Source organism: Neomonachus schauinslandi, chromosome 4 (genome assembly GCF_002201575.2).
Source record: "Neomonachus schauinslandi chromosome 4, ASM220157v2, whole genome shotgun sequence".
Classification (NCBI taxonomy): domain Eukaryota; kingdom Metazoa; phylum Chordata; class Mammalia; order Carnivora; family Phocidae; genus Neomonachus; species Neomonachus schauinslandi.
In genome coordinates, this window is record NC_058406.1 from 102,452,005 (window position 1) to 102,474,618 (window position 22,614).

The 22,614-nt window shown below is 45.9% G+C and overlaps 1 protein-coding gene across 4 annotated transcripts; it reads left to right on the forward strand.

Annotated features, from left to right (window-relative positions):
• Positions 1 to 6,567: 6,567 nt before the first annotated feature.
• On the forward strand, positions 6,568 to 22,511 carry TARS2 (threonyl-tRNA synthetase 2, mitochondrial). 4 transcript variants are annotated; one of them, XM_021688045.1, is made up of 18 exons: positions 6,568 to 6,846; positions 7,185 to 7,381; positions 7,705 to 7,828; positions 9,570 to 9,694; positions 10,875 to 10,992; positions 11,106 to 11,170; positions 11,435 to 11,513; positions 12,657 to 12,803; positions 12,963 to 13,061; positions 13,356 to 13,573; positions 14,048 to 14,210; positions 14,761 to 14,898; positions 15,071 to 15,148; positions 17,532 to 17,632; positions 17,842 to 17,943; positions 18,109 to 18,181; positions 18,789 to 18,903; positions 22,149 to 22,511. In XM_021688045.1, the coding sequence occupies exons 1-18, from the start codon at positions 6,781 to 6,783 to the stop codon at positions 22,295 to 22,297; spliced, it is 2,157 nt and encodes a 718-aa protein (XP_021543720.1). In that variant the 5' UTR covers positions 6,568 to 6,780; the 3' UTR covers positions 22,298 to 22,511. The 4 variants fall into 4 exon arrangements, 3 of the variants coding, with proteins under 3 accessions (XP_021543720.1, XP_044770093.1, XP_044770094.1); XM_044914158.1 differs by lacking the exons at positions 12,657 to 12,803; positions 12,963 to 13,061 and having other exon boundaries at positions 6,731 to 6,846; XR_002480184.2 differs by lacking the exons at positions 18,789 to 18,903; positions 22,149 to 22,511 and having other exon boundaries at positions 6,731 to 6,846; positions 17,846 to 17,943; positions 18,109 to 18,179.
• The last annotated feature ends 103 nt before the right edge of the window (positions 22,512 to 22,614 follow it).

Below are 22,614 nucleotides of genomic sequence, written 5' to 3' on the forward strand. Positions count from 1 at the left end.
CTCATTGAGTTTGTTTCGGGATGGAAGTGAGGATTTGTATGTGACTGTCAGCTGTTAACTTTAAGGAAATCTGTCTACAGCAGTAAATGAAGACAACAATGTATATATGTGATATAGTGAAACAAAAAAGACAATTCTGGTATTCATAACATGAAACAAGGGGGTTTTATCCTTTCTGTGTCTGTGATTTAAAACTCCGTGCCCATGCTCTGACTTTTGTATTTCAACCTGAGTTTAAAAATATAATAAACAAAAAAAATTTTTTTAAGAAAGCATAATATAGTGTGTCTTGGCAAGGACATGATTTATATGAGAGCAGAATATGCAAAGTTGTTACTAAGGTCCTTGGTGCTCACTGTAAAATCACAGACAGAGAATTGGGGGGGGGGTCATGAATACACTGGTACCACTTAATTCAGTGATAGTATCAGAAATCAAGTCCTTAAGTATTGTATAAGAGTTTACTCTTCAGTCAGCTTAGATGAGAGTCCTCTCCCCGCTCCCCTCTGCCCACCCAAAAGATGAGCATAAATAGATTTTGGGTTGATGCCAAGGAAGGTAAAATGATCAGAGAGTAGGACTTTTATCCTTTCCGATCCCAGGAATACAATGTTTGTGATATACATGGTACAGCTAACCTATCTAGATAATGTGAATATGCTAGACTTCCTAATTGCAGAATATTCACTATCCTGAAGTTACCGGTTCATGCAGAATTAAGCTTCAGCTGTTAATTGTTTTGAAGCCGCTGTAAATTACTGCTTTTCCCCTTTTTTCCTCCCCCACCCCTTTTTTTTAATGGGCGGGGGTGCCTGTTAAGATTAAAATTAGATATGTTGGATGATATTCTCACGTGTTCGGTGTGGAAAACAACAAGTACATGCTTTAGAGGCAACAACAATGAAATCCTTTTGAAATGTGTATTAATATCATTTAATAAAATAACTAGTTCTGAAGGTTTGACATTTTTCTTTGAGATTTGGGGCTTTGACCAAAGGCTCCTGACTTCTGTGGTGAGCGCAACTAGGAGGGAACGTCTCCAGGAGCTGAAACTGCTGCTTTATGGAGCAGGCCTGTGGTTGGAAAATCTAAATTTTCTCCAGCAAAGACCCTTCTACATGACTGTCCAGGGCTGAAGGTGAAACCGATGACAGGATGCAGAAAGGAAGCCTGGATATATCTCTGAAGATCTGATTGTATTGGCTTTTGGTCTAAGTGCGAGGGGGATCGAGGGGACTGTGTATGCTCCTGCACATCTCTGAGGCACACCGATACCACAGACCACCCGTCTTGTCCCTTCCTTGTGACCACTTACACTTGCCTCTCTTCCAACCTTTCCTTTTTTTTTTTTTTGTTCCCAATAGTATGTTTTTGTTTTCCAGTTTAATAAAGTATGGTTTCCTTTGTTGTGTGGTTGACTTTCCCCCTCTCACACTGATCTTACCCAGGTGTCCCCTTTGACTTCAGCATTCAGTGTCACTGAAGGCAATCTGAGCCTCTCAGATCCCCATGACCTTGTGGGTTTTCTCTTTGATCCTTTGTGTAATTCAGTTTTGAAAAGGGATGATGGGTGGGGTGAAGTCAAGATGTTCAAGGAGTGGTTGGTAATGAAGTGGGATATATTGTATGGATAATTATTTGTGTATGTCTTCAAAAAGTTGTACAATTTTTAAGTGAAGAAGCATTTTTAAAGCAAGCATAGAGGGGTCGCCTAGGTGACTCGATTAAGTGTCCAACTCTTGATTTTGGCTCAAGTCATGATCTCAGGTTTGTGAGATTGAGCCCCACATCGGGGTCCACGCTGGGTGTGGAGCCTGCTTAAGATTTTCTGCCCCCCCCCCAAAAAAATAGATTTAAAGCAGGCATATAGTTGGGGGAGGCAGTGTTGGTAGGGTTCCTTCTGGTCAATTCTTTACCCGCATCTACCCTTCTTGTTGCATGTTGGCAATCTATCATACATAAGCCACACTTAACCCCCCTGTCTTGCCCCATCCCTTTTTCATACTCCAGTGAAGCTTAATAAATGGAATGTTAGCTTTACGGGGTAAAGAGAGTCACTGCATCCTGACCCCGCCTGGGTCACTGGCAGAGAAGAAGGCTGTAAATAGCAGCCTTCATTACATGAAGCTACATGGATGTGTCACCGGACACTTCAGAAATAGCAGCCTAGGAACACACCCAGTATGTAGGGTGTACAATTGTACTGGCTGCTTATGGAATCTGGCTCACCTTTTTCCCTGTCCCCTCTTGGAACTTTGACTTGCCCAACTGATTTCTTTCTCCATCTCCAAGGAAGCAACAGCTTTTAGACTTCCACATTCGTCTTTCTGGGCATGTTGAAAACGCATAACTTCATCCCCTGGAATTGTTTTTATTTAAGCCAATCTTGTATAAGAGGGATGAGTTACCCCCTTGTGTATGTAGACAGTAACACAAACACCATCCAAATGGGTTTTGGGGTATTGGGGCGTTTCTCATACTTGTTTATGAGTAACTGTATAGACAAGTCCGGTCAGCTGCTGTTCACAATTGCTGAGTAATAACTCATTGAGGCTGCATAGACAAAGCCACAAGAGATTAACCCGCAAGTGAGATAGCAGCTCTTAAGTAAACATCCTGTTCTCCCTTCCCCCTTGTAGAAGTAAGGAGAAGCACACATGCTTTAAAGGAAAGGAGCAAGTGCAATGTAAAACTAAGAATCAAATTGCTTCTGACTAACTGGGCGGGGCGGGGAGACATTTTATGCTTAGTTACAAGTCTGGGGGAAAGGGCATAAGAAGGCTGATAACTATTTGATATTGCAGTTACCTTATGGCACTATGATTTTATTTTGTTGTTGTTTTCTCTCCCTTTGTTACACAAGAGTCAAAAGTTGAAAATACAGATGTGGGTGGAGGGGCTAGTGACCAGTACCAACAGAGAAAACAAGTACAGGCTGCAGGGTTTTGTTTGATTCAAAAGGGTGCTGGGTAAACCAGTCTGCCCTGAGTCTGTTGGGTTCATAGCAAATCAGATGTTCCAGCAACTTTACTTTCTTCCTCATCCCCGTTCTGTCCCCTCTCTTTTTGCGAATTACTCAAATCCTTTGCTGCATAATTTGTGGGAAAGAGGAGCTAAGAGAACTTGAAACTTTTTGCATTTTCCTTGCCATATTTCAGTTGGAATGGGTAGAAACAAAGGAGATACATAGCGTCCAGTTCCTTGGCTAGGAATCCTTTACACTTAGGTGAAAACAGTTCACATCCTGTATCTTCTAGATAGCCAATCATTGCCAAGGGCAATAGAGCTTAGTAAAGGATTAATTTGAAATCTTGATTATTGGGTAGTGGGCCTTAGTTGTACATTGCCTTCTAGAGATGTATCTAGGACTTTCTTTCACAGTACTTTGCTCTTGCCTTTGTTTTTTACTTCAACATCAACCTAAGCTGACACATCCCAGCACTGGCTCCTGTGTTTGGCCTCACCTGACAAATCAGGGTCATTTAAGGGTGGGGGAATGGAGATGGCTTTGTTTCTCTTCTAGAGACTCAAGAGTTGTCTTGGAGAAAGGAAGTCATAGTAGAGATTCTAGGTAAGCCGAAGGCTTTTTCAAAACAGAGTTCAACTCATCCCCATGCCCTGGTAGGAAGCTTCCCCCCCCCCCTTTTTTTTTTTTTAATCAGCAAATGTGGCTAGACAAAGTTTTTTTGGCATCTTAAAGCAAAGTTAAAGCTTGGCCCCATCCTACATCTTCATCACTAAGTTGTGGGGGGGTTCTGTTTGTTTCGTTTTGTTTTTAAATAAATCTAACCTCCCCACACCTACTGTACTTTTAGCCACTTGGCCAGTTCTCTGGGCTTCAAAAGCATTTGGTGACAATGACAGAAACCTTTCTTTATATATTTTACCCTCTTAAATTTCTCTTTTTTACCTCTGGCATCTTTACTTCTTAGGTGCAGAGAAATTTCGTGAAGAGCTAAGATAGATTTTGGGTATATGTTGATCCTGATGACAAGTGGAAATGTACTTTACCTTCAATGGAGAGCATTCTTACATACAGTTTAGGTATATAAAAATAATACCTGTTCAACCAAAGCTTTAGCTAACTTGTGATGTTTATTCTAAAGGTAGAGTAAAGCTGAGAATTTCCCAAAGTGTGACCAATAGTCTAGCATACCCTGAACTGAGGATTGCCTTTTCTCTGGACTTCTCTGAAATCTGCTGGCATGATTTCCTAAACACTTATTTTTCCTTAACTTTGGTTAGAGAAAATCTGGTAAGATACTTCTTTTCTTGGCTTTTTATTAGACCCCTCTTTTCACTCTATATTAAAGGCCTCTTTGGCCCTACAAGTGATGTACCCTGCAGAGAAAAAGGGAGCTCTGCTAACAAACATGATGCATTAGGGCTATTCTGGTTGCTGAAAGGCAGCATGGCATAACACAGGCTTTGGATTCAGATGGGCTAGAGCTTGACTTCTCTGAGGATCGTTTTCCATGTTTTAAAGGGAGCATAAGAAGAGCTATTACTTGTCAGGGTTGTTCTTGGAATTAAATAAGGGTGTAGCATTTGGCACATAGTAGGTGTTTGGTAATATTCTGGGTGGAAGGTAAGAGCAGTTTTAGGGATAGATGATTCCCAGACAGACTAATGGGTTAAAATTCCCTGAGGCTGAGACATCGTAGTCACAAATCAGAAATTGTAGAACTGGTGATAAATGAATCGGCCCTCGCTGGCTTGCTGTTCTTTGCTTGCTGGCTGGCTTGTTTCCAACAAGAAGAATGGAATAACTCTTGACACTCCTTCCTTCCTCCACTGCAACACAAGTTACATAGGTGATGATGTAGTCATTGATTGATGGGCATCCCATGAGCCCTCAGTCCAGTGCATTGCACAAAGTAAGTCACTACATATTTGAGGGTTGAGTGCAGGGAGCTGCCATAACAGTGTAGCCTGTTTATTCTACCAACCCTCTACTATCCTTTGGAGTTTTAAGTCAATACAGTGATTGATACATTCTTAATTCAATGATTATTGAGAACCTATCATTTTGTTACCTGTAATATAAACTTCCCATCCCTTTTGGTGCAAAGCCAGGGGAAAAGTTCTGCCTGTTGTCACACTTTCTGAATGTCATTTTTAAATCCTGTCTGCCTTTTTCCAACCCTCCAGACCACCCCTCCCACACACAAGTAATTTTCCTCTTCCACAGTCTTGTCTATTTCTTTTTGTATTTCAGGGTGTCAGGAGATGGAACCAAGATCCAGAGTGGTTGGTGCCTGTGATTCAAGTCAACTGCTGCCTGCCCCAGAAAGAACCTCGGGCCTCTGGAAGCCTAGATTAAACAGCTTTCTCTGACAGCGCTTCCTCCACAATCCTTGATTCCACTACCATTGGAAACTTGAGAACCATCTCTTACCATCCCCATCCCCAGGTGAGGGGACGAAGGGGAGTTACTGAGAACCTTACAGCTGCCCCCAAGTTCATTTCTATTCATACTTTACCACAAATGTGACCGTGTTTCAATTTTTACTGTGTAAAATAAATCAAATATACCTAGTCCTCTGTCCTAGATAATGCAGGGAGTGGGAAGAGAAGAGCTAAGGAAGTGGAGAGCTAGGATGGGAATGAGAGGCAAGGTCTTGTGTAGGAAGCACACAGCTAAGATTCTAGGGTCAGGCACCTCTTTCTGAAGTGATGGGGGAGTATATTGGAAGTAAACTCTATTGCTAGAGAAAGCATGGTGTGATAGGAGAGTGTAAGACTTGGATTCAAAATCTAGCATCAGCACTTACTGTTTTACCTTAAGTCACTTATCTTCGACCTTAAATTCTTACATGTGTAAGATTAAGAGGTCTCTAAGGTCTCTCTCTCTCTCTCTTTTTTTTTTTTAAGATTTTATTTATTTATTTATTTGACAGAGAGAGACACAGTGAGAGAGGAAACACAAGCAGGGGGAGTGGGAGTAGGAGAAGCAGGCTTCCCGCTGAGCAGGGGGCCCGATGCGGGGCTTGATCCCAGGAGGCTGGGATCATGACCCAAGCCGAAGGCAGATGCTTAACGACTGAGCCACCCAGACGCCCCTCTAAGGTCTCTCTTAAGCACTAGGACTATGAAGAGATTCCATGAAGTGCCCTCTGCAGATTCTTTGCTCCCGCCCCAACGCTGTTAAATTCATTTATTCTAACAGCTTGTCGCTATTGTATCCCATTACCGTGTACCACGCACGATTTACATGAAATTAACTTCAACAATTGGGAGTGTTGCTAGTATTATTCCCATTTTATAGATGAGGAAATTGAAGCTTAGAAGAAATTAAGTTATCTACCTAAAATTACACAGTGAATGGGAGATAGATCCGGGATTTCCGCTGTTTCCAAAGACTATGCTCTTACCTGTTTCCTACCTGCCGGTAAAGACTATGTAAAAGAAAACCTATGGTTAAAAGGAAATGACTATTTCCTGTCCGTTTTTCTCCCACTCTCATTTCTCAAGAGTTTTCCTGCCCCAGTCCTCAAAGCTGCAAGATAGGCTATTGCTACTTTGGGCTGAAACTTCAGGTTTCGGGATTGCGGGTGTGTGTAACAGTTTAGGTCTTCCGCTCACCCGGAACCACCCACACCGTTGCTGGTGCTGTGTGGGGCGTACCTCTTCGGAGTTCCTGGAGGTGGTCCCAGGCTAGAGTGGCAGCTATAGGAACCAGTAGGCATGGGAGTTGTTGGGCCGGAAGCCAATGAGGAATCCGGTGAAGGAGAAACAACGGTAATTTGTTTAAGGATGTAGGCACGCGTCTGAAGGAAAATGGGGTTTTATCAGAGGTGGCGGCAGCTCCGGCTCCCAGGCTTGCAAACCTGCGGGCTACACACGGTGCGTGAGGTACCCAAAAGTTAGGAACCGCGTCGGACCCAGTCCAGCTGAGGTCTAAGGTGTAGGCTCTCAACCGAGCCTGACACCCCATACCGTAGCTGCCGTGAGTCCCTGGACCCGGCTACCCTAAGCCCCGGCTACCCTAAGCCCTTAGTTGCAGCCATCTTTTTCCTAGGGTCAACAGACTGGGCAGCATAGGACTCCAGCCCAGTATCACCCAGTCCTCTTACAGACTAGGGTTAGGACCAAGATCACTTCAATATACTCACCTCCCACCAGCCCCAATCCCAGAAAGGAATGATGGGATCCGTGTTTCCTCCTAACCTCTTTCCCTCCAGGCAGCTGTGCCGACCCCTCCACACTGGTTGGCAGAGCGGCTTAGCCTTTTTGAGGAGCTATGGACTGCTCAAGTAAAGAGGTTAGCAAGCATGGCACAGAAGGAACACCGGACTATTAAGATATCACTCCCTGGAGGCCAGAAAGTGGATGCTGTGGCATGGAACACAACCCCTTACCAACTAGCCCAGCAGATCAGGTACCAGACCCATTTTATACCTGCCAGGATTATCCTCCTTCCTCTGTACTTCGCAGGACTTGAGCAGGGAATGAAAATTCTGCTTGCTTCTATTCCATCCCTATCAAGACTGCCTTTTCCTGAGGATTCATTTTTATCTGCATTGGTTTCAGAGTGTCTGCCCTTCATTTATTATCCATCAGGAAAAGAAATGATAGGTTTTATTGCTCTAGTGACACCTTTCCCCATTTTCAAGTTTGGAGTTGTTGAGAGATTAGTCCCTCTCTTCCCCTGTGGATTGTAACCATGTCTTTTTCTTTATCCTCACCACTCCCCTCGCCAAGTTCAACACTGGCAGATACTGCAGTGGCTGCTCAAGTGAATGGAGAACTTTATGATCTGGAGCGGCCCTTGGAGACAGATTCTGACCTCAGGTTTCTGACATTCAATTCTGCAGAGGGCAAAGCAGTAAGTTTCTTCCTTTTCAGGAATACCGTGGGAACTAAACTAAGGGATATATATGTATATATATTTTTTTAATTTTTAAAAAGAGTTTTATTTATTTGAAAGAGTGAGCGAGAGAGAGGAGGGGGCGGGGTAGAGGGAGAAGCAGGCTCCCCGCTGAGCTCGATCCTGGGATCATGATCTGAGCCAAAGGCAAGACACTCAACCGACTGATCCACCCAGGCGCCCATATATATATATATATATATATATATATATATATATATATTAAGATTTATTTATTTATTTGAGAGAGAGAGAGTGTAGGGGGTGCTGTGGAGGGGCAGAGGAAGAGAGAGAGAGAAACCCAGCAGTCTCTGTGCAGAGTGCAGAGCCCAACACAGGGCTCCATCTCAGGACCCTGGGTTACAACCTGAGCCAAAACCAAGAATCGGACACTTAACCAAGTGCACCACCGAGGCGCTCCTAAACTAAGAGATATTTAAGTGGGCATATTTCTAGTATTTCTTTTGCCTCAGTTTCTCCATTTGCAGTTGGGAGAGAGATATACCACAGACTGCTGGTCTTAACTAGCCCTGGCTAAGCTAGAAACTCATGATGAAAGTTTTCAGCCTAGGTCTATTAAGTAGACATCATTTGTGCTAGTAAAAAGAGATCATAAGCTGAAAATAGAAAAATAATATGCCAGTTCAGGGACGCCTGGGTGGCTCAGTCAGTTAAGCCTCTGCCTTCGGCTCAGGTCATGATCCCAGGGTCCTGGGATCGAGTCCCGCATCGGGCTCCTTGCTCAGTGGGGAACCTGCTTCTCCCTCTGCCTCTGCTGCTCCCCTTGCTTGTGCTCGCTCTCTCTCGCTCTCTGACAAATAAATAATAAATCTTAAAAAAAAAAAAAATTAAAGAAAGATAATATGCCAGTTCAGTCCCTCAACTCTGCAGACATTATAAGTCATCTGTAGCATATATTTTTTAATTCTTTTTTTAAAAGATTATTTATTTGAGAGAGCGATATAGCGAGAGAGAGCACGAGCAGGGGGAGAGAGAGAGAAGCAGGCTCCCCGCTGAGCTGGGAACCAGACATGGGGCTCGATCCTAGGACCCCAGGATCATGACCTGAGCCGAAGGCAGATGCTTAACCAGCTGAGCCACCCAGGTGCCCCTATATTTTTTAATTCTAACTTGACTTCCACAGCTGAGCACACAACTGGCCTCCTTCCCACTTTGTCTTCTTCATATCAGCTTAGGTAATACGGGTGTCATCTATTAGGATCCAGAAAAATGGAATTTTGTCACCTATGTATCAATGGTGACCAAATCCTAGAGGAGGGGTTGCATCAAACTAGATTCCTGGGATAGAAGAAAATAGAACTAAAAGACCAAACAGAGCCCTTAGGAACTACCACCTTAAGTACGTAGTTTACTCTGAAGCCCTAAAAAGGGATGTTATAAGAGCAACAAAAGAAGACTGAGCTCCTGCTTCTATGCTCTAGGACTGGGAAGCACTGAGGAGCAGGGCTGGGGGCTACTCTCATCCGTGCATTGCTTATACTAGCCTTTTGTTTTCTTTTCTATTCAGTTTTTGTTTTTTTCTTTTACTATTTAATGTTCACCCCCAAGGTGAGGTCCCCCATTTTGTGGTAGTTATTTGTAAAAGAGCCAACTGGTTTCACACCAGCTTCTCTGAGGAGAGGATCAGAGAGTGAGGGGTTAAAGGAGAAGGTTATGAACTCCTTTCTTGTGAACCCAGGTGTTCTGGCACTCCAGCACCCATGTCCTGGGGGCAGCAGCTGAACAGCTTCTTGGTGCCGTCCTCTGCCGAGGTCCAAGTACAGAATGTGGCTTCTACCATGATTTCTTCCTGGGAAAGGAGCGGTGAGTAGTGCAAGGAAAGAGAATGATTCTGGGGTGCTTTCCTTTTTATATATTTCACCATATTTTATTTCATTTTTCAACTTTTTGGAGTATAATTGACAAAGTAACATATTTAAAGTGTACAATGCTCGCTTCGGCAGCACATATACTAAAGTGTACAATGTGAGGGGGGCCTGGCTGGCTCAGTCAGAAAAGCACGCGACTCTTCATCTTAGGGTCGTGAGTTCAAACCCCATGCTGGGTGTAGAAATGACGTAAATAAATAAACTTTAAAAAAAAAAAAGCGTACAACCTGGTAATTTGGTGTTTGTATACATTGTGAAAGGATCCCCACAATTGAGTTCATTAACACATTCATCACCTCACTTCCTCGTTTTGTGTGTATGTGAACCCTTAAGGTTTGCTCTTACAAATTTCAATATATACAATATGGAATTATCAACTGTAGTCACCGTGCTATACATTAGCTCGTCAAACCTAATTCATTTTATAACTGAGTGTGTACCCTTTCACTAGGGTGGTTTCTGCCCCCTTTTTCTGGGGCATCAGGCATGTTCAATTTGGAGGAGAACGTTTAGGGAAGGGCCTCTCCAGGCCTCAACTGTGATATCGGTGCCATTTTCTCCACTAGTCCATGTCTTTCCTTTTTCTAATTCGACTTGAAACTTCTCTAGTCTTTGTTTATTTATTTATTTATTTTTTTTTTAAAGATTTTATTTATTTATTTGAGACAGAGAGAATGAGATACAGAGAGCATGAGAGGGAGGAGGGTCAGAGGGAGAAGCAGACTCCCTGCCGAGCAGGGAGCCCGATGCGGGACTCGATCCCGGGACTCCAGGATCATGACCTGAGCCGAAGGCAGTCGCTTAACCAACTGAGCCACCCAGGCGCCCTTCTCTAGTCTTTGTGAATTAACTTTTTACTTCAGCCTTCATTACTAGTGCCCTAATTTTGTCCATCCATGTTGCCTGAATCCAACTTTTAATTTCATACATAGAGCTTTTGCTCCTGCTGGAAAATTTATACCTGATTTCCTAATTATGTTTTCTCTCAGTTTGTCTGTCTTTGCCAGTAATTCTAGATGTCTCTGGAGAGCAGGATTTCACCCCTTAGCCAACAGGTTTGGCATCCAGGTCATGCTTCTCAGCAGATGCAAGCCAACCAACTCTCATCTTTCCAGGACAGTCCGGGGCTCAGAGCTGCCTGCTTTGGAGCGGATTTGCCAGGAACTTGCAGCTGCTGCTCAACCCTTCCGGAGGTTAGAGGTGTCTCAGGATCAGCTTCGCCAGCTATTCAAGGTGGAGTGGAGGTGCACACATTTAGGAGGAAGACCCAAAAGCATGAGGGAAGGGGTAGCTCTCTCCCAGGACATCTATATAGGAATAAAAACTTATCCTCACTCTCCTTCCAGGATAACCCCTTTAAGCTTCGCCTGATTGAGGAGAAAGTGACAGGTCCAACAGCAACAGTCTATGGGTGAGAGCTGTCAAAATGGAGGGAAAGAGGGAGAGGTGGGATGCACCAAAGAAGGCCAGAAATGGGATGAGGGAAAGAAGGTAGAAGGTAATCTGTTGCTCCAGAAAACGAATAGGAAGAGGAAATAATTTTATCTCCCATTGCTCTTGCTCTCTCTGTAGAACAGTTCTTCACTTTTTTTTCTGTCTGCTGAAGGCCATGAGAGGGAGAACACTAGAAGCTCAAAGATTTGGAAACCACTAAGTGGCCTCTTCTTTCTCCCAGGTGTGGCATGCTGGTTGATCTTTGCCGGGGCCCCCACCTTCGGCATACTGGACAGATTGGAGGACTGAAGCTGCTAACGGTCAGTTGTAAGGGCAAGGTTAGGTTGAGACTCCTGTGTTCACTGCGATGAGCAGGGGAATGGGAAGATGATCTCTCAGCCCTTTCTCTCCTCTGATAGCTGAGCGGGGAATCCAGGAGAAAGATTTTTAGTTCCTCCCTTCTGCAAACTCCCAGTCTGATGACAGATGCTGGGCACCCTGCAAGGGTCCAGAAGCCAATTCACATTCTGTAGTTGAACTTCAGTGTTAGGGAGATGAAGAGGGAGCATGTGAACAGGTTGGACAGGGTCACATGGGGGAGGCTTCTGTGGAGAGAGGGTGTATAGAACACCATTTGACAGGTACAGGGAGAATATGACAAGTCAAAGGCGTGCCTTTTATGAAAATACTGTTCCTGGGCCAGGTGAGTTATTTATTAGGTGGAATGGGAGCAGGGAGCAAGGGGAGAGGCAGGTATACACAGCCAAAAGCGCTGGACTGAAAACCCAGCCATTTGTGTTTAGTCCTAGCTCTGCCACCAGTGAAGTATGTGGCCTTGGGTAAATCTCCTTACCCATTTTCCCCATCTATAAAATAAGGTTGTTGTTAATTCCTGTCCTGCCAGTAAATCCCCATCACAGAGACAAAGTCAGCTAACACAGGAGAAAGTGTTTGAGGAAAAGCTAAAAGTGCTATAAAACATAGGCTATTTCTTGTTAAATCGTTCAAGAGAAGAGCAAGCAGAGGCATTTGAATTTCATGTGGCCAGGAGTAGGACATAGTGTGGGAGATTGATAAGTAGATGGATAGACTGACATTTGACCAGAGCTTAAGGTTACTCCGGTGAGCCGTCATTGATTAGAAGTGTGTCGGGGGAGCGGGGGGAGGCCCTAATTACAAGGGTGCCTATGGGAGAATGGGTAGAAAAAGAGGTGGCAGGATAAAGTTAGGCTTGAGTAGGACTCAAGTGGGGATTAGGAGTCTGGGCGTCTCTGAAGCTATAAACGTGGCAGGGGGTCTGAGCGGATAGTGGAATCTCGCTGGTGGAGGCAGTGGGAGACAGGATGAGCATGAGACGGGACACTGTGGGGCTTAAGCTCAGTATCAGATAAGCATCATCGAAGGAGAGCTTAGGTACCTGCAGCCCCCCCATCTTCTCTCTGGCTCCCTGTGTCCTCCCATAGAACTCCTCATCCCTGTGGAGGTCCTCGGGTGCCTCAGAGACACTGCAGCGAGTGTCAGGGATCTCCTTCCCCACAGCAAAGGAGCTGAGGGCCTGGGAAGAATGGAAGGAGGAAGCGGAGTTACGGGACCACCGGCGCATTGGGAAGGTACAGAGATTGGGAGAAGGAGAACGGGTGTGAAGGAACCTGATGGTGAAGTTGGGAGCGGATTATGAATCCAAGAGATTGAGCAGCTCCATCAGTTGTTTCTTCTGGGTCCCAGAGTCCCCAATTTGTCCCTTGAGTGATGCTGCTTTTCCTGCACAGGCACAGGAGCTCTTCTTCTTCCATGAACTGAGCCCTGGGAGCTGCTTCTTCCTGCCTCGAGGGACAAGGGTGTATAACGCACTGGTGGCTTTTATCAGGGTAAGGGGGACCGAAATCGAGAGGAAGGAAGACCAGGGAGGAAATCAGGGCCCAGAAAATGCCAAGTGTTAAAAGAGGGGGATTAAACATAAACAATGTGAAGTGCTGGTGACCTTTAACAAGGTCCTAGGAATGTGTGGTTCACAGGGTCAGGGTCTAGAGAGAGAACATGGTACTTAACGGATTGTGGCTGACATCAGCATGACCTGAGGTCTCGGGAGAATCGCACGCCTGCTACCCTGCCGCCTCTCCCCCAGTCCCTCTGACATTCCATGTTGGTACCCTCCTCTTCAGGCCGAGTACACCCGCCGTGGTTTCTCAGAAGTGAAGAGCCCCACGCTGTTTTCTACGAAACTCTGGGAGCTGTCAGGACACTGGGAACATTATCAGGAAGACATGTTTGCCCTACAGCCCCCGGGCTCTGACAGGCCCGCCAGCTCCCCGAGTGACCACTGTACCAGCCATCCCACAGATACACTTGCCCTCAAGCCCATGAACTGCCCTGCGCACTGGTGAGCTAGGAGCCCGGAGTCCTGGGTCCTCCCAGGGCTGGGGGTGGGCAACCAGGTTGCCCAGTATGAAGTAATAGAAAGCACCTTGGCAGAGCACTGGGACACCTGATTTGAGTCTTGAATCTGCCCTCTAGCTAACCATGTGAATTTGGGGAAACCATCTACCTCTCTAAGCCTTAGTCTCCTTGTGTAACATCAAGGGTTTGGAGTTGCTGTCCAAAGTTCCTCTTTCACCTCAGAACACAGAATAGGGGCGCAGTACATGCTGCTGCTGTTCCTAACAAATGTACTTTCAGTCAGGCGGGGCTCCAGTTGTGCTGAGTGGGATGGACAGGACTCAGTGGGAGGGCAGGCTAAGGCTGGACAGGTGCTAGCTGATGGCACAGAGAAAATAAGCAAGCACATGGGCTGGAGGAGCAGTCTGCGGGGACTACTTTTCCCTGTGGCCCTGACCTTTCCATACCCCATCCTCAGCCTGATGTTCGCTCACCGGCCCAGATCCTGGCGAGAGCTGCCCCTGCGACTGGCAGACTTCGGGGCCCTGCACCGGGCCGAGGCCTCTGGCAGTCTGGGGGGACTGACCCGGCTGCGGTGTTTCCAGCAGGATGACGCACACATCTTCTGTGCACCGGACCAGGTGGCCCTTCCCCAACTCCACCAAAGCATTTCTTTTTCATTCTTTTTGTGTGTGTGTGTGTGAGTAAAGCGATAGAAGTTTATTAAGTGAAGAAACAGAAAAAGCTCTGGGGGGCACCTGGGTGGCTCAGTCATTAAGCATCTGCCTTCAGCTCATGCCATGATCCCAGGGTCCTGGGATCAAGCCCCACATTGGGCTCCCTGCTCTGTGGGAAGCCAGCTTCTTCCTCTCGCACTCCCCCTGCTTGTGTTCCCTCTCTCGCTGTGTCTCTCTCTGTCAAATAAATAACTAAAATCTTTTTAAAAAAAAAGTTCTCAAGAATGAGGGGGTCCCAACAGGTTGCCCTGGCAAAGCATTTCTAAACCACTTTCCATTCTCCATATGAACTGCCAATGTTCCCAATTTCCAGTCTCCCTCTTCATATACTACAACTCAGTTACATGATAGCCCTAACTGTCCTCTATGTTTCTGCTTTGTGTTTCCCCCAAACTCCCATCACTCCAGAGCTCTAGGTGGCATACAGCTCACCCACTCTATTTTCTGCCTCCAGCTTGAAGCAGAGATCCGAGGCTGTCTTGATTTCCTCCGTTCTGTCTATGCCGTCCTTGGCTTCTCGTTCCGCCTGGCACTATCCACCCGACCGTCTGGCTTCCTGGGAGAGCCTTGCCTTTGGGACCAAGCTGAACAGGTAAGTAGGTGAAGAGGCAGATAAACCACTCTCTGATGGGGGAGGGGAGATGGGAATCAGGGTCCTCCTTAGAGGCATATGCTAAGCAGGTCATTTGTTGGGGACTGGAGGGATCTGTTGCTCATAAAGTCTAAGATGACACATTCCTGTCTTGTCTCATCCCCTCTTAAAGGTCCTTCAGCGGGCCCTGGAAGAATTTGGAAAACCCTGGGACCTCAACCCTGGAGATGGTGCGTTTTATGGACCTAAGGTAAGTTGGGGACCCTGCTAAGAGTTTTATTTATTCATTTTTTGTTTTGTTTTATTAGATATTTACTAGACACAAATGAATATTTTAAAACTCATGTAGGATATAAAGAGCAGTACATTTCCTGCCCCCATGAAGCTTGTGGTGTTGTGTAGGGTGTGGGAGCTAAATAGGCATTTTGGAGCCACTGAATCCGCACTGTAGGTACCAAGGGAGCATGTCACTCAGGAGGGTTAGGAAAGACTTCTTTTTTTTTTTTTTTTAATTTTTTATTTATTTGTGAGAGAGAGAATGAGAGACAGCATGAGAGGGAGGAGGGTCAGAGGGAGAAGCAGACTCCCTGCTGAGCAGGGAGCCCGTTGCGGGACTCGATCCCGGGACTCCAGGATCATGACCTGAGCCGAAGGCAGTCGCTTAACCAACTGAGCCACCCAGGCGCCCCAGGAAAGACTTCTTGCAGGATTCTCTTTCTAACCTGAAAGGTCATTGTTGGCCAAGTACAGAGGAGTTCTAGGTGGGAACAGTACAGGCAGAGGCTGAGGGCAGGGTAAAAACTTGCAGGGCCAGTTGGAAGAAATGGAAGAAGTTGGGAAAAAAGGACTGGCAAGTGTCTGCTGGGTTCAATGAAAAGGCTGTTAGATTTTTTTTTTTTTTTTTTAAGATTTTATTTATTTATTTGGCAGAGAGACACAGCGAGAGAGGGAACACAAGCAGGGGGAGTGGGAGAGGGAGAAGCAGGCCTCCCGCCAAGCAGGGAGCCCGATGCAGGACTCGATCCTGGGACCCCAGGATCATGACCTGAGCTGAAGGCAGACGCTTAACAACTGAGCCACCCAGGCGCCCCAAGGCTATTAGATATTGAAGGACCAGGGCACCTGGGTGGCTCACTTGGTTAAGCATCTGCCTTTGGCTCAGGTCATGATCCCAGGGTACTGGGATCAAACCCCACATTGGGCTCCCTGCTCGGTGGGGAGCCCGCTTCTCCCTCTGCTGCTCCCCCTTCTTGTGCTCTCTCACTTGCTCTGTCAAATAAATAAAATCTTAAAAAAAAAAAAAAAGATAGGGCGCCTGGGTGGCTCAGTTGGTTAAGCGACTGCCTTCGGCTCAGGTCATGATCCCGGAGTCCCGGGATTGAGTCCCACATCGGGCTCCCTGCTTGGCAGGGAGTCTGCTTCTCCCTCTAACCCTACCCCCTCTTGCGCTCTCTCTCTCACTCTCTCTCTCTCAAATAAATAAATAAAATCTTAAAAAATATATATATATTGAAGGAACATTTTTGGTAAAGTGGAGGCTGGGGTAAGGGGGCTGGGTAGTCGAGAGATTTTGATGAAGGGAGAAATTTGAGAATGTTTAAATGCTCTGATGAAGGAGAGCCTGTTTGGGTCAGGGAGAAGCTGAAGTTGTAGAAGGGTTTCAGGGGAGGGAATTTCTTGGGGAGTTTTGAGGGGTAGGATTGAGAGCCACAAGAGACCACCTTTGCCATCGTTCTGGAGGCAGGAAGAAAGATTAGGGGTACATGCAAGGAAGTCTGTAGATGTGGTGACAGGAAGTTGAGACATTTTTCCATCTTGTGATATCATTATCTGATTTCCCCATAAGATGGGAGTAGGGCAGAGGAGAGTTGTCAGCGAGAGCAGTGAAGGTAGGAAGAGGAGAAAGCTTGCAAATCCTTGAGAACAGGACACAAAACTGACTAGGGCAGCAAAGGATTGCTGACAGTAGCAAGGGCGCAGTTAAAGTTCAAAACAGGGACCTGCTTGGTGGCATCAGTCCCGACATTTATGCATCTGTGTGGTATGGGACATGTTGGGCAGCTCTGGGCGGTTCTGTTGCAGGGCCGAGGAGGTGGGAGGCCAGAGTGCCACCAGGTTGGGGTTTTGCCATGGGCATGTGACAGGAGAACAGTGGTGGAAGGGAACCAGGGAGAGTGGTTCCAGCTGCGTGGGGAAAGAAGGAAAGGTGGTAGGGGCTGTGAATGGGAAGGAACCTAGAAATTGAAAAGCCGTTGGTAGGAATAATTGTCAGAGCCAGAAGACCAAGAGACCGTAATCAGCGGGGTGCTGTGATGCACTGTTCCAGAGGTGCAGCCATTCTGGGCAATGACAAGATGAAGGCTATAGCCATGCGTGAGTACATGTGAAGATCTCTGAGATGACGAGCTCAAGGGATTCAGAGGCCAGGGTGTGGGTGAGTCATTCGTGTCAGTGTTGATGTCTCTTAAAGTTATACCACTACTGAGCAGAAAGAGCCACTGCTGGAATGCCCAGTGAGTGAAGTAGAGTCTCTCAAAACAGCCTGGGATGTGGGTGGGTAGAAGGTGGGTGGTATGTTCAGTAGAGGCTACTGCTTCTGGTTGTTCTTATGCCCTCCTATCTGTCTCCTCCAGATTGATGTGCACCTCCATGATGCCCTGAGTCGGCCCCATCAGTGTGGGACAATCCAGCTTGACTTCCAGCTGCCCCTGAGATTTGACCTCCAGTACAAGGGGTACAGAACCTTGCCCCATCCCCTTTTCCCTTGGCTGCCAGCAGACTAGGTGAAGAGCAACTTCCCCTTCTATCTTTGTCCCTAAAAATGAAACCCAAATCCTTTACCTTTTGCTGGAGCTAAATATTTCTGGAAAACCAGAAGGTGATCTTGGGTGTGCATTTTGTGACACTTCCTCTATTCCATCCATCCCCCTCTTTCCCTCCAAGGCAGGCGGGAGTCCCGGAGCGTCCAGTCCTCATTCACCGAGCAGTGCTAGGTTCTGTGGAAAGGATGTTGGGAGTGCTGGCGGAAAGCTGTGGAGGAAAATGGTGAGACCTCTGGCCCCAGATTTCTGTGCTGGTCCTCAGACCAGATAGTGCATGCTCCAGATCCTGGTCTCCTCAGATTCCCTCTTCTATTTTCCTCTCAAATCAACAGCCACACTATGGTCAGAGCCAGAGTATTTGTTTGCCTTTCTCTTCTCTCTCCACCAGGCCATTGTGGCTGTCCCCGTTCCAGGTGGTGGTCATCCCTGTGCAAACTGAGCAAGAGGAATATGCCAGGGAGGTGAGGAGAAGCTGGGCAGTGTGCACGGGGGCTGAAGCAGGACTACCTGGAGTCCAGGGCTGAGCAGTGGGTAGGAAGGGGTCACACAGCGTAGTGGAAGGGAAATAGCACTTGGAAACACAAGACTGGGCTCAAATGGATGCCGGCCTTTATGCTGGAGATACCACATCTGAGAAATGAGACTGAATTCCTTGCCTGTGGAGATGCGTGAAAATTAAACAAATTAACAAATGTTAAATGCTGACAACAGAGCACTTGGCAGAAAAGGGGCCTGGATAAGTGTCGGTTTCATGTTTCCTTTCTAGAGAGAAGTAAGGATATGGATGGTACCAGAGTCAAGTAGCTGGTTGAGTAGCACTGTGGCTAGAGCAGGCAGAGTCGGGGAATTGGTGGCTGGCTTGGCTCCAGTAGGAAGCAGACAGAAACTATGGGGGGCTGGGAAGGGGCCTCAGTGCAGAGATGAACAAGGAAGGGTTGTCAATGAGAAACAGAGCCTTGAGGCAGAGGATGGGGGAACAGATCCAGGGCATGGGGAAGATTGGTATCAGACTATTCCAGCTTCTTAGCCTTCAGTTCCTGGCGTCAAACCTCTGCCCCTCTGCCCCAGGTACAGCAGAGGCTGCAGGCTGCAGGGCTGGTCTGTGACCTGGATGCCGACTCAGGCCTGACCCTCAGCCGGAGGGTCCGCCGGGCTCAGCTCTCCCACTACAACTTTCAGTTCGGTGAGTGACCAGCAGCGCAGGCCCTCAGAGCCCTGCACTCTCCACCGACTTCCTGTGCTCTTTTTTCCTATTAAATTTGCTTATCTGAGTATTTGGGTTAATTGGGGTTCATTACCTGATCTGGATTCAGGACACCTGAGCCATTTGGGCCCTAGGTTCCTTCACCCCCTGACAAGCAGTTCTCAACCTCAGAAGAGTTTCCTTTTTTTTCTTTTTTTCTACTACTAATTTATTCTTTGCATTTGTGCTGAGTCATAGAGAATTATGTCCCAGGCACGAAAAGCACTTTTTTTTTTTTTTACCAACACCTAGTACAAAATAATATTCTCAACAGAACAAAAAAAGTACAAAATCACAGACACTTCAGAAAACATTTGATGAGATTTAGGTTATTACAACATATGGTAGAAAGTGAGCACCTTTAAGACTAGGGGTTTGTGTGTAGCCAGCCAGTGTTTGAATTTTACCTGCTGGGCCCGTATTTTCAGACATCTCCACTAAAGTGCCCCTTGAGACTGAGGTGGGAGAGTGTGAACCACATTGGCTCTGGGGATATTGCCCAAGGCTCAAAGTATTTTGATGCAAAAATAGCATTTCTTTTTAGACTCACATTTTATCCTTATAATTTTTATATGTTTTGCCATTTATTCCTAATTATAACATAGTAACTTTAACATTAATTTCTTTATTTTTTAAATTAAATTTAAAAAATTTTTAATTGATGTATAGTTGACACACAATGTTACATTAATTTCAGGTATACAGCATAGTGACTTAACACTTCTATACATTACTTGGTGCTCATCACAATAAATGTAGCTACCATCTGTCACCATACAATGTTATTACAATATTATTGACTATATTCTTTATGCTGTATTTTTCATCCCTGTGACTTACTTATTTTATAAATGGACGTTTGGGGGCGCCTGGGTGGCTCAGTCGTTAAGCGTCTGCCTTCGGCTCAGGTCATGATCCCAGGGTCCTGGGATCGAGCCCCGCATCGGGCTCCCTGCTCAGCGGGAAGCCTGCTTCTCCCTCTCCCACTCCCCCTGCTTGTGTTCCCTCTCTCGCTGTGTCTCTCTCTGCCAAATAAATAAATAAAATCTTTTAAATAAATAAATGAATGAATGAATGAATGAATGAATGAATGGACGTTTGTACCTCTAATCCCCTTCACCTATTCTGCCCATGTCCCCACCGTGCTCCCCTTTGGCAACCACCACTTTTTTTGTTCTCTGTGTTTATGAGCTTGTTTCTGGTGTGTGTGTGTCTGTCTGTCTGTCTGTTCATTTGTTTTTTGTTTTTAAGATTTTATTTATTAGAGAGAGCACAAGCAGGGGGGAAGGGTAGAGGGCGAAGCAGGCTCCCCACTGAGCAGGGAGCCCGACGTGGGACTCAGTCCCAGGACCCTGGAATCATGACCTGAGCTGAAGGCAGACACTTAACGGACTGAGTCACCGGGGCACCCTCATTTGTTTTTTAGATTCCACATATAAGGGAAATCATATGGGGCACCTGGCTGGCTCAGTTGGTAGAGCATGTGACTCATCGATCTCAGGGCTGTGAGTTCAAGCCCTATGTTGGGTGTAAAACTTAAAAAAAAAAAAAAGTGAAATCATATGGTATTTGTCTTTCTCTGACTGACTTCATTTAGCACAGTATCCTCTGGGTCCATCTATGTTGTTACACATAACAAAATCTCAACTCTTTTTTTGGTTGAGTAATACTCCGTTGTGTGTGTGTGTGTTTGTACCCCCCACATCTTTATCTGCGTATCTCTTGATGGACACTTGTGTTGCTTCCATATATTGGCTATTGTTGATAATGTTACAGTAAACATAGGGGTGCATATATTTTTTTTGAATTAGTGTTTTCTTTTGGCCGGGGGTGGAGGGTGGAAGGTAAATACCATGCAGTGGAATTACTAGATCATATGGTATTTCTATTTTTAATTTTTTGAGGAACCTCCATACTGTTTTCTACAGTGGCTGTACCAGCTTGCATTCCCACCAACAGTGAACAAGGTCCCTTTTTCTCCCCTTGCCAATCCTTGTTATTTCTTGTCTTGATACTATCCATTCTGACTGTTGTGAGATGATAATCTCATTGTGGTTTTGATTTGCATTTCCCTGACAATTAGTGTTGTTAAGCATCTTTTTATGTGCCTGGTGGCCATCTGTATGTCATCTTTGGAAAAATGTCTGTTTAGGCCCTTTGCCTAGTTTCAAATATGACTATTTGTTTTTTTGGTGGGTTGTGGGTTTTTTTGGTTTTTTTTGTGGGTTTTTTTGGTGTTGAGTTGTATGAGTTCTTTATATGTTTTGGATATTAACACCTTACCAGATATATCATTTATGAATATCTTCTTCCATTCAGTAGGTTGCCTTTTCATTGTGTTGACAGTTTGCTTCGCTATGCAAAAGCTTTTTAGTTTGATGTGGTCCCAGTAATTTATTTTTGCTTTTGTTTCCCTTGCCTGAGAAGACATATCCAGAATAAAGTTGCTAAAGCCAATGTCCAAGATAATACCACCTATGTTTTCTATTAGGAGTTTTATGGCTTCAGGAAAACAGTTTTCTTCTGACCCTCATCCAAGCTCTTGGTGTCTATTAGGTTAATTAACCAAATGAGCTTTAGAGAGAAAGGGACAGGAAGGATTAATAAGGTGCTAATTAGTTAGCTTTGTTTATTCTGGACCCAGATGGAGTCAGCCCTAAGGGATGATCAGAAAGACCTTAAGAAGAGTCAGGCCACCTTGTTCCTTTTTTCATTTCTCCACTCAGAGCTCTGTCTTGAAGACAGGGAACAGAAACTCCTCTTGTCAGATTACTCAGTTCTCTCGTTTTATACACCCACGCACCCATTGGCATTTAGAGTAAGTTGCCCCATGGGTCTTGTATTCTTGCCACCCTCCCCTCTCTCTAATGTCCACACACACACACAGTTTCTCTCTGGGTCTGCTTCTTAGTCTGTTTGTCTCTCTCTGGCTGGCCCTACTATCGCCGACCCTTAGGCTCCTGACTGGAAGTGATAAGGCATGGAGAGCATGTCTGGAACATTTCCTGATCTCATCAGGATGATCAGGGAACTGGAGAGCAAGAGGCAGCTAAATATACCCTTTTCCTGAACTATATCTGGGCTGTGCTCTCACCCTTCCTAAAGACTTAGGTCTCTTGAATTTTTGCATATTCCATGTGGAATAAATGTGCCCTAACAGTCCCAAACCTCCTCTCTTCCTGCAGTGGTTGGCCAGAAAGAGCAGAGTAAGAGAACAGTGAACATTCGGACTCGAGATAACCGCCGACTCGGGGAGCGGGACTTGACTGAGGCTGTGCAACGGCTGCTGGAGCTCCAGAACACCAGGGTCCCAGATGCTGAGGAAGTGTTCTGAGCTTTTGTGTACAGATGTGGCAGGAGCCGCGAGCCTTCCTTCACGTGGGAGACCTTGACCTAACTGCCAGAGTCTGGAGGCCCCCAGACCCTTCAGAATTCATGTGGAGGCATGAGTTTGCTCTCCTGGAAAGACACTTGATCTGGGGGAAGCTGTAGCTGTTTAGATGTGAGGAGAGTGAAAGTATAAAGAATAAACTTGAAGCTCTCGGGTATGTGTCTTCATCTTCATCTGTGACTCCTGAGCAGGGGATAAAAGCGAGTTTGACTCTGTCTCCGTCTCTTTTGTCCCGGGGTACTGGAGAAACAGAAAGGGGG

Excerpts from the sequence above, each read along its gene's own strand:
- TARS2 (XM_021688045.1), top strand. The coding sequence starts at position 6,781 with ATGGGGTTTTATCAGAGGTGGCGGCAGCTCCGGCTCCCAGGCTTGCAA. Across the intron at positions 14,211-14,760 it reads TCTTCTGTGCACCGGACCAG|CTTGAAGCAGAGATCCGAGG; the intron begins GTGGCCCTTCCC and ends TTCTGCCTCCAG. Across the intron at positions 15,149-17,531 it reads GTGCGTTTTATGGACCTAAG|ATTGATGTGCACCTCCATGA; the intron begins GTAAGTTGGGGA and ends TGTCTCCTCCAG.